This window comes from Cnephaeus nilssonii (genome assembly GCF_951640355.1).
Source record: "Cnephaeus nilssonii genome assembly, chromosome: 24".
Lineage (NCBI taxonomy): Eukaryota > Metazoa > Chordata > Mammalia > Chiroptera > Vespertilionidae > Cnephaeus > Cnephaeus nilssonii.
In genome coordinates this window covers 8,171,771-8,182,089 of record NC_137095.1, presented here as the reverse complement: position 1 = coordinate 8,182,089, position 10,319 = coordinate 8,171,771, and the positions used below count along the sequence as shown (strand labels likewise).

The 10,319-nt window shown below is 51.2% G+C and overlaps 1 protein-coding gene across 2 annotated transcripts; it reads right to left on the bottom strand.

Annotated features, from left to right (window-relative positions):
• Positions 1–1,738: 1,738 nt before the first annotated feature.
• Positions 1,739–10,232, bottom strand: PEX11A (peroxisomal biogenesis factor 11 alpha). 2 transcript variants are annotated; one of them, XM_079764159.1, is made up of 3 exons: positions 10,045–10,232; positions 6,992–7,107; positions 1,739–3,835 (listed from the first exon to the last, which is right to left on the bottom strand). In XM_079764159.1, exons 1-3 carry the CDS (start codon positions 10,098–10,100, stop codon positions 3,264–3,266), a joined length of 744 nt encoding a protein of 247 aa, XP_079620285.1. In that variant the 5' UTR covers positions 10,101–10,232; the 3' UTR covers positions 1,739–3,263. The 2 variants fall into 2 exon arrangements, with proteins under 2 accessions (XP_079620285.1, XP_079620286.1); XM_079764160.1 differs by lacking the exon at positions 10,045–10,232 and adding an exon at positions 8,833–9,948.
• Positions 10,233–10,319: the final 87 nt, after the last annotated feature.

Below are 10,319 nucleotides of genomic sequence, written 5' to 3'. Positions count from 1 at the left end.
ATGCCTGGGTTCCATCCCCAGTGAGGGGCGCGCAGGAGGCAGCCAATCGATGATTCTCTCTCATCATTGATGTTTCTCTCTCTCCCACCCTCTCTGAAATCAATAAAAATATTTAAAAAAAAGAGAGAGAGAGGCAGAGGGTGGGGGAAAACTGAGCTCTATGATAGGTCCTTATTATCCAGTCTGTACCTGTGAGACAATAAAGCAGGAACTGGGAGGTAAAGAAAGGGAGAGTCCAATGGGGAGTCGTATCTGATACGTTCACTACTTATCTGATACGTTCACTACTTATGGGTCCGACCCAGACTTCAAGAACGAAATGGATAAGGGGGGGGGCGGGGGGGAGAGGGGGAGTGTCTAAGGCATGCCCTCTGCCCTCGGGCGGGCTCAGGACGCATAGCCAGGGGCTGTGTCTGGAGAGCAAGCCGGCCAAAGGGCAGCTCAGCCCTCGGAGGAGTGGCTGTGGGCCAGAGGGAGGAGAGGGCGCTGGGCCCGCAGCGCTGCTGACATGGCTGGTGCTCTGGCCGAGCTGCTGGGGAGCCAGGATGTGGGGGAGAGGTGAGCGGGGTGAAAGGGCCAGGGGAGTCCCCTGGGAAGGGTCCGCGTTCCGGCAGCAGCTTCAAGGACACGGTTACCTTCCTCCCCCACCTCTGTCCGCCGGCCCCCCCCATGCCCACCACACACACCACCACACAGGCACAGGGACCTTGCCATCTGTGCACAGCGGGTCCCAGACTAGGCAAGGCACTCAGACGCTCATCCCTGGATGCATTTCTCGGGCAGTGGGTTCAGCGGGGAAGGTGCTGGCTTGTACATCTGTTAGGCGTGTCTTGCTTTTTGAATCACTCCTGCATGTGGAGGCTCGGCGGTGGGGGTGTTAGTTAAAAAGGTGCACAGGGAGGGAGTACCAGGGCACACACATTCTAGTTTTTCACAAATTCTAGAAGAGGCGCACCCCCCAGACTCCCCACCACCTACTCTAACTTGGCGAGGACAAAAGTACCACCATGAGCCCGGCTGGCGTGGCTCAGTGGTTGAGCACTGACCTATGAACTAGGAGGTCACGGTTCGATTCCCAGTCAGGGCACATGCCTGGGTTGGGGGCTCGATCCCCAGTGAGGGGCATTTCTCTCTCATCATTGATATTTCTTTTTTTTTTTTAATAGACTTTATTGATTTTTTACAGAGAGAAAGGGAGAGGGATAGTTAGAAACATCGATGGGAGAGAAACATCGATCAGCTGCCTCCTGCACACCCCCTACTGGGGATGTGCCCGAAACCAAGGTACATGTCCTTGACCGGAATCGAACCTGGGACCTTTCAGTCCGCAGGCTGACGCTCTATCCACTGAGCCAAATCGATTTCGGCGATCATTGATATTTCTTTCTATCTCCCTTTCCCTTCCTCTCTGAAATCAATAAAAAAAAATATTTGAAAAAGGAAAAAAAAAAGTACCAGCACGATACCACTGTAACGTGCCTCCAAGAGAAGCAAAACCCCACCTTCGGGCCGACAGAGGACCTCGCCTGGGTAGCAGCTGGATGAGAGCATCGTAGAGCCTCTAGCGACCCAGGTGTTCACGTCTAAGTCCCTCTTCATCCTCCTCCTCAGCGGGGGTTCCAGGCCAGAGCTCACGCCGCCCTGTGCAGACTCTGCTGAAGGTCATCTCGGGTCGCCTTCCTTGAAAAGCCTTCGCCATGCCCACAAAACACTCACAGATACAGAGTCAATTTTGTCTAGAAATTTAATTAGACATATTTAATCTATTACAGTAAAGGATCTGGACAAAGTATCAGGAGTTGTTTAAACATTTTATGTGCCCTGATCTAGCAGCTTTCATGTCTCTTAAAATTCCCAGAAGGTTTCTTCTCAAATCCTGAGTCTTGATCGCTTTAAAAATAAAGAGCCAAGGACTCGAGCCGACTTTCTAAGAAGCTCAATCACACGTTTGGGAAGCTCAGCTCTGTGGTCACACAAGGACCCGACACCCAGGATGGGAACACGAGTGAAGTGGCCTCTGCTCAACACTGAACATCTCCTTCCCTAATGCCTACGCTCCTTCCACCTCCCAACCCCCCCCCACACACACACAGAGTGTGACTGATCACAGAAAACTGCAACCCTCTGACATTCAGAGTATTTGTGACACTTAATTGCATAAATTTATGTGGAAATGCCCAAACTGTCATATGGCTTTAAATAAAACAATCTTGCTGACAAGTCTAAATATACAGGGAGCCCCCCCGCAAAATGTATATACACACTAACGGCTCAATTTTGAAAATAAGATGAATTTTAATAAACACGGCCTTTGTAATTATTCCAAGTGTGTGTATACATTTTTTTGGGGGGGGGGCACCCTATAATTTTAATTTTTGTAGAAAATAGAAACCACTGACCAACACAGATTCTCAGAAAGGCTTCTTGCACCGAATTCCGAGTCTCCCACTCGCCTCCACCAGACGGCAGTGAGCTATCACGGAGGCGGGGCAATGAATGATGCTGAGTCCCGGCTCCGGCTCTTGCACTCAGGACTGAGTGACCTTGGACTGGCAGTCAGAGGAATGAGGTTCTGGCCTTGGCTTTCTTTAAACCCCGTGTCCTCCTCTGTCACGGCTACCCCATGGCGACCTTCCACGTTCTTTTTGCCTCGAGTTCTTTCTAAGTGCTTGGTCACTGCACTACCTCGGACACAACTGATACCTTGGAGGTGCCCGATGCCTTTCTGATCCCACTTCCGGACAGAAGGACAGGAGTGCAGTGATGTCAGGGGGAGCGATTCCCGAGGCTGTAAGCCCAGCTCCCACCATCCCGCCTGGGCTCTGTGGGGGAAGGGGTCTCTGTTGGGTCTGAGGGCTGTAAGTCAGACCAGCCGTAGGTGAACAAAAGCAGTGAGGCAGCACAGCCCAAACACTGCTGTGTGTTAGCGTTCACTTATTAGTTTGGACCTTTAGAAGTTTGTTTTCTTTCCATGTTTATTCATTCAGCGAACACTAAGCTCCCACTATGTGCAGAAGAGAGGCTCAATGAATGTTAGACGGAGGGAAAATACTCAGAAATTCAGAAGTAATCGCAGCACTCCAAACAACATGTAAATCTTCATGCTCTCCCTCCTCCATCCTTGGCCCGACCTCTGCTCACGCACCAGGGCCCTGAATGCTCATGGGAACAAGTCGTTAAGCACAGACTGACCCAAGCCTGGTCCGTGCCCCACGCAAATGTCCATCCCCCCAGGAGGTGCGCGTCGTCAGCCTGGAGCCGCCTCAGTGGATCTTCAGCTTCAGGTGAGGCCAGGCCACTGTGATGATACCAGCCACCGAGGACACGAGCCCCCCAAGTCCAATGATGCCGGGGTTGGACTTATAGATGCCCAACTGGTCCAGAGGGTTCAGGATGTCACAGAGGTTCTTCACCGTGTCCAGGAGCAAGGGAGGGTGCTGTCGCAGCGATCGGAACAGGAGCAGGAGAAAGGACTGGAGCCATTCTGTTTCCTCATCGGCCACGCTGTGCCCCAGAGGATCCTGGGAGAGCGACTTGTCCCTCTTGGCCTTGTCCTGTGCAGCCCGTTCCATCTGCAGGGAGATTTCGTACAGATCCCTGAGCAGGCTCAGCAGGAGGGAATAGTAGTAGTAGCGTGCGGCCCACATTCGCCATTTCTCTTTGTTAATGCCGGAGGCGAGCCCTACGCTCCTCGCCCAGAGGACGGTGTCACAGATGAAGTAGACCACACGGTTCAGGTTGGCGAGTGTCAGGCAGAAGCGGGGCACCAGGTCCGTGGCGTGAATGCTCTGCTGAGTGGCCTGCACAGCGTGGACCACGTTGCCCAGCCTGAACCCTGCAAGAACCCACGGCAGCAAACGGTTATTTAACTGTGCGACAGGAAGGCAGGGCCCCGCACCAGGGAGAGGCCAGCGCCGGTCCTTGGCCACTGTCACTGAGGCTCTGTCCTTGCTCAGGAAAGGAGAAAGACTACACTTCACAGCAGGTCTCGGACACCTAACATGATCCCAGCCCTGGCCGGTTTGGCTCAGTGGATAGAGCATCGGCCTGCAGACCAAAGGGTTCCGAGTTCGATTCCGGTCAAGGGCATGTACCTCGGTTGTAGGCTCCTCCCCGGCCCGGGCCCTGGTCGGGGCTCATGCAGGAGGCAACCAATCGATGTGTTTCTCTCTGTCTTTCCCTCTCCCTTCTACTCTCCCTAAAAATCAATGGAAAAATATCCTCGGGTGAAGATTAACACAGATAGATAGATAGATAGATAGATAGATAGATAGATAGATAAAATAACCCGGGAAGGGACAGGCGGTGGCTCTTTGACTTCCCTGCCTCCGTTGCAGTGAATGCTCAGCACTGCCTTACAACACCGGGCACTCGAGGTCAGGCACGAGTGTGCACTGTCCATCTGCCCGGGACCAGCTTACACTTCTTTTTTTTTTTTAAATATATATTTATTTATTTTTTACAGAGAGGGATAGAGAGCTAGGAACATCGACGAGAGAGAAAAATCCATCAGCTGCCTCCTGCACATCCTACACTAGGAATTGAGCCCACAACCAAGGTACGTGCCCTGGACCAGAATCGAACCTGGGACCCTTCAGTCTGCAGGCCGACGCTCTATCCACTGAGCCAAACCGGTCAGGGCAGCTTACACTTCTTTACAAGGAAGGCTCTATGGTAACGTGAACTCCAGATGCAGCATCCTTGTGGAGAGTCTGATGCCCTTCATTTTATTTCCTTTCCACGCAAAAGATTGCTTTGAAAACAACACCATTATCAATTTGCCATTTCTCTGGCCCAACCCCCTTTGGCTCCTACTGTCAAGACAAAGTAAATAACTGGCTCAGTGGTTGAGTGTTGACCTATGCACCAGGAGGTCACAGTTCAGGGCATATGTCCGAGTTGCTGGCTTGATCCCCAGTAGGGGGCGTGCAGGAGGCAGCTGATCAATGATTCTCTTTCATCATTAATGTTTCTATCTCTCCTTCTCCTTTCCTCTCTGAATAAAAATATATTTTTTTAAAAAAAGAATTAAAAAAAAAAAAAGAAGTGGAAATGGTAGGATTTAGTGTATAGGACAACTAGTAATATTGCCATATATGACTCCGAGTGAATTAAATCAACCACTGCAAGACATGCCTTTATCTGAGCCTGTAATTCCATTAGTCAGAGATTTATCAATCAAATATTTATGCATGAGTCAAATACTCAGTATGTGTTACTGTTCTAAACACTATGGAGGGTAACCAAAGAAGTACTTTCCTTAAAGAACTGTATCTTAGACTCAGCAAATGCTCGGAAGTAGCTTCCCCGAGGAAACTTATAATCTCAGAAGAATGTTTGGTATTATCTTATCAAAGGGAACGCAGGACACAGAACTCAACGGATAATCCTGGGTTCCATTCGGCCTCTGGCACTAATGACTGAGTGACCTTGGGCAAGTCCTTTCTGGACTTCAGAGACAGGTGACCTGCAAAGGGCCTCTGAGCGCCACCATTCTGAAGAACCTGAGAACGTCCATCTTGCTCTTCCAAAGCCATCCAGAAAAGCTCACCCTGCCCTGCCCTTCCCGCTTGACAACATTAAGTCTTCTCTTGTCAAACCAGTTTTCTCACGGATCCTCCAACACAACTGTTTGCTCTTAAGAGTCTGAGTCTTCCCTGGAGGAAACCACCCCCAAGACGCTCTCTTTCCTCCTCTTGCTAGCCACGCCTCCAGCCCACCGCCTCAGAACGCCTTCCTTGTCCTCCACCAACGTATCTGGCACTAAATCTAATAGCGTTATTATACACCATGTGCTCTCAGATCTCCCACAAAGCTCGGCACTATGCCTCCAGGTCTGTGCTCACAAATAATTGCACAACATCTGATTTCCACATTTCCTCTAGGTCCCTGCTCACCTGCTGTAGCAACTCCTGGCTCTCCTCAGACAACTAGGAGTCGGGCACAGGACTGTTACTGGAAGGACAGGTTTCCCACTATGCCTTATTGGTCAAGTGAACTAAGTGAGCGTAAAACACTTGACTTCCCTTTGTGCCTTTAACGTGAAACCATGCCACCATTGGTCTAAGAAAATGTATCCGCCCCTAGCTGGTTTGGCTCAGTGGACAGAGCGTCGGCCTGTGGACTGGAGGGTCCCAGGTTCGATTCCAGTCAAGGACACATGCCCAGGTTGTGGGCTCGATTCTCAGTAGGAGGCGGGAAGGAGGCAGCCGATCAATGATTGTCTCTCATCATTGATGTTTCTATCTCTCTCTCCCTCTTCCTTCCTCTCTGAAATCAATATGTGTGTGTGTGTGTGTGTGTGTATAAAACGACTCTGTCCATTTCCTCTAGCAATCCCTCAGAGAAGAAGAGAGGCAGGGGCCCAGGATACAGCTATTCTGTTCTTCCAGAGAATACAAGGGCTCCCAGGAGGCCGGAGCTCATGTCGGGGACTGCCCAAACATGTGGTCATTCTAAGAACCAAAGGTGAACCAGCCCTAGCTGGTTTGATTCAGTGGATAGAGCGTTGGCCTGCGGACTGATGGGTTCTGGGTTCGATTCCGGTCAAGAGCACATGCCCGGGTTGTGGGCTCGATCCCCCTCGCCAGTAGGGGGTGTGCAGGAGGCAGGTTCTCTCTCATCATTGATGTGTTTGTGTGTCTCTCTCTCCCTCTCTCTCTCCCCCTCTCCCTTCCTCTCTGAAATCAATAAAAATATATCTGAAAAATAAATAAATAAAGGTGAGCTAACATGGTGTGTGTGCCACGGGTTGTGACTGACCGGAAAGATGTGGAGCAGCACCCACTGGGAGCACTGCAGGTGTTTGTGAATGGTCTGAGGCAGCAAAACAGTCCCCTTGTGGGGCCTGTCATTCCATGAGGGCAGACTGACTGGCTGGCTTCATCAGCGAACCTGACTAGAAAGGAATGTTCTAGAAAGTGTTGTGTGAATTACAGAGCCCGAGGATCCAAACCAGGGCCCACTGGCCCTTGGGAAACAGGGTACTTACATTTGCGGCCAGTGCTCACACTAGACTCCAGTTTCTTGAGCTTCATTACCACCTTCTCTTTGTCAGCTTTAGGCTCTAACAAATACCTAAGCAACATGCATGTGTACTGAGTGGCTCTGAAACGGAAAAATAAAAATAAAAATAAAAATGAGGAGGAGGATTGACAAACCAAATGAAACTGGATCCATGAAGTAAGGGAAGGAGGAACATGTCTGGCTAGAGGCAAAGCTTCCAAGACAATTTCTCACGCAAGCAGCTCTCCCAAGAGCAGGATTCTGCAACAGGCACTGCACGGGGCCAAAGGGGAGGACGCACGATGGAAATGCAACTCAAAGGTGATGCAGGAGATCTCGCGATGACACAGAGAGCAGCCCCTCCGAGGGCCTTTTGCTGGCACGGCGGTAAACTGCACAGAAGCCTCCCTCATGCTAAGTCTGCAAAGACCCACCATCGTTATTTTCTCAAGTGCAGAATGGTTCTGCAGATTTCTAAAGGGAACTTTTTGCCACAGAGTTAACCAAGCACTTATGTGGCAGGAGTGGCTCAAACTAGAAGCCAATGAAAAGTCCACAGTGTGACTATCGTTTGATTTTTTTTTTTATGACGAGCAAATACACACCCATACATATCTAAGTTTAGATATGTCTTTCCAAACTAATTAGTATTGTATATAAAATACAGCCAGACCCCTGTTTAAGAATACCAAACGTTCAATGAAGTGATTATTGTCATGCCTACAAATAACAAAGCCTTACTAACAGAAATAAAGCACATGAGCAATTTTATGCCCCATAATGGAACATCCAAATGCCCTTGGCAGTCTATTTATACAGTACATGCCTGTTTCCCGCTGTCCTGTAACTGTATTTGAATCCCTTTGTGCTACAAATATTACACTACCTCTGGTCTAATAATTAAATCCATATGAGACAAATTAACCAGAGAAAATAATCAAATTTAACTGCATGTGTTCCCATGGGAACCCCACGTACATGAGGGGTTCAGACACAGAAAGGGAAACTGAGGTATCCGACATTCTGAGCTAAGGATGAGGTAAGGCGCCTTGGAGCTTGAGGGAAGGAAGGTCATTCGAAGGACAATAAGATGCACAGGTGTTCAATAATTAGAAGTTTGCTTTGCCCTACAGATATGTCATAAAAAGTTATTTCTGGTGACAACTCTTATTATGGGCAAGGCCCCTAATTTATGAATTCTTCTAGGTAGTTAAGGGGGTGGGGCAGAAATTTTTCTTGAGCCTGAGGGGGTCTCGGTTGCCTTTAGCTCAAAATAATCCACTATCACAGAGGAACATCTTGGGGTGACTCATTCTGAACCCCTACACTCTCAATTATAATGTAACACGTTGCCCTAGGCAGTTTGGCTCAGTGGATAGAGTGTCAGCCTGTGGACTGAAGGGTCCCGGGTTTGATACTGGCCAGGGCTCATGCCCAGGTTGCCGGCTTAATCCCCAGTAGAGGGTGTGCAGCAGGCAGCCGATCAATGATTCTCTCATTATTGATGTCTCTCCCTCTCCTTTCCTCTCTGGAATCAATAAAAATATATTTTAAAAATAAAAAGAAGATGTAGCACGTTTTCCAAAGTGATGAAATATAAAATAACCTCACACTCACACACACATACATACACACACACACACACACACACACACACGCCCCTTAGTATGCTTCATGGCTAGAGGGCTCAAGCTGTTCACATTCTCAGATTTGGTCAAGTAACAGGAATGCGTCCAAAAACAAGGCATTCTTTTATGAACGCCAGTTTGTTCTTAGAAGCTGGAGTTGACCAAGAGGATTGGGAAATGAATAGGAGAGATTTCAGACCTTGCTGAGTAAGTATATCCTAAGCGATTATTTCATTAGCCAGCCTCACTGATGACCCTCTGGGGGGTACAGTCTCAGCCCGCTGACTGCAGGCTTCCATCTGCACGAAGCTTGTACACAATGCAACCATTCTTCAAATCTCCCCAATTCATGAGGAAGGTGGTTTGGCGTGGTGGGTAGAGAGGTGGGCACTGGAGTCAACTGTGAAAGTTGCAATCTCTCAGCTCTGCCGCTTAAACCTGCTTGTTTCTCCCTCTGGGAAACCGGGATGGTTAGAGCAGCCGGCTCCTGGGGCTGTGATGGGGGTCCATGAGCCGTGACCCATTCTGGACAATAAGTCTCCTTACCGGGGCCATGCTCACTGGCCTGCTGGTGTCAGTACTTTACCCCCGAAAGAGAGGAAAAGCTGTTCAATCAAACTGCAGCCGTAACTAGTTTTTGTTTTCTTTTAAAATAAATGCACAAGAATCAAAAGAATTCCTAAAAGTACATCAGGAGCTGCCGGACCCGCGTGGCTCAGTGGTTGAGCTGGGACCTATGAACCTGGAGGTCACGGTTCGATTCCCGGTCAAGGGCACATGCCCGGGTTGTGGGCTCGATCCCGGTGTGGGTCATGCAGGAGGCAGCCGCTCCATGATTCCCTCTCATCATTGATGTTTCTCTCTCTCTCCCCCTCTCCCTTCCTCCCTGAAATCAATGAAAATAAATAAGTAAATAAAATAAAAACACCAGGAGCTCATTGAATGCTCCAGGCAGCACAGCGTGCGCCTCCGAGGGGCGGGGAGTCCCTTCCAGGCTCGGGCGCCGCGATCGGTTCCCAGTTCCCAGGACGGTCCGCCGCGGCGGACGGGACCGCACGGAAGGCGGAGGAGGTAACTCAGGTTCCCGTCTCCCCAGGTGCCTTCGTGCGCGGTGTGAGGCCACCCCAAGGGCTCGGCTCCCTGGCCACAAAAGTCACCCCAACGTTTCTTTAAAAACCAATGCTCGCGGCAGGCGGGGCGGAGAACCGTGTCCCCAGGCTGGGAGAAGGGGGCGCGCCGACCGGCGTGACAGGCGCGGGCTCGCGGCCCCGCCCCGCCGGGTTCGGGGTGACAGGCTGGACCCCAGCCCCCCCCTACCCCCCCCCCCCCGAGCCGGCGGCCTGCCCTCCTTCCCGGGGTGCGGGTCGGCGGAGAGGGCGGAGGGGGCGGAGGCGGCCGGCACCTGCCTCACCTGAAGAGCCGGTCGCGGCCCTGGGTCTGGTTGGTGAAGCGGGTGAAGGCCTCCATGGCGCCGGCCACCGGCCACCGGGAGCCTGACCCGGCCGCGAGTCCTCAGGGCGCCCCGGGTCCCGCGGGAGGTCGGCCTCGGACGCCGGAGGGGCAGAGTCTCTCCGCCAGCGGGGCGGGCAGGCGGGGCGGGCGTCGCGAAGCGCGACTTCTCGGGCTTCCGGTCGGGACCGGAAGTTGTGGTTACTAAGGCGACGCCAAGCCGCCGGCCAGGTGAGT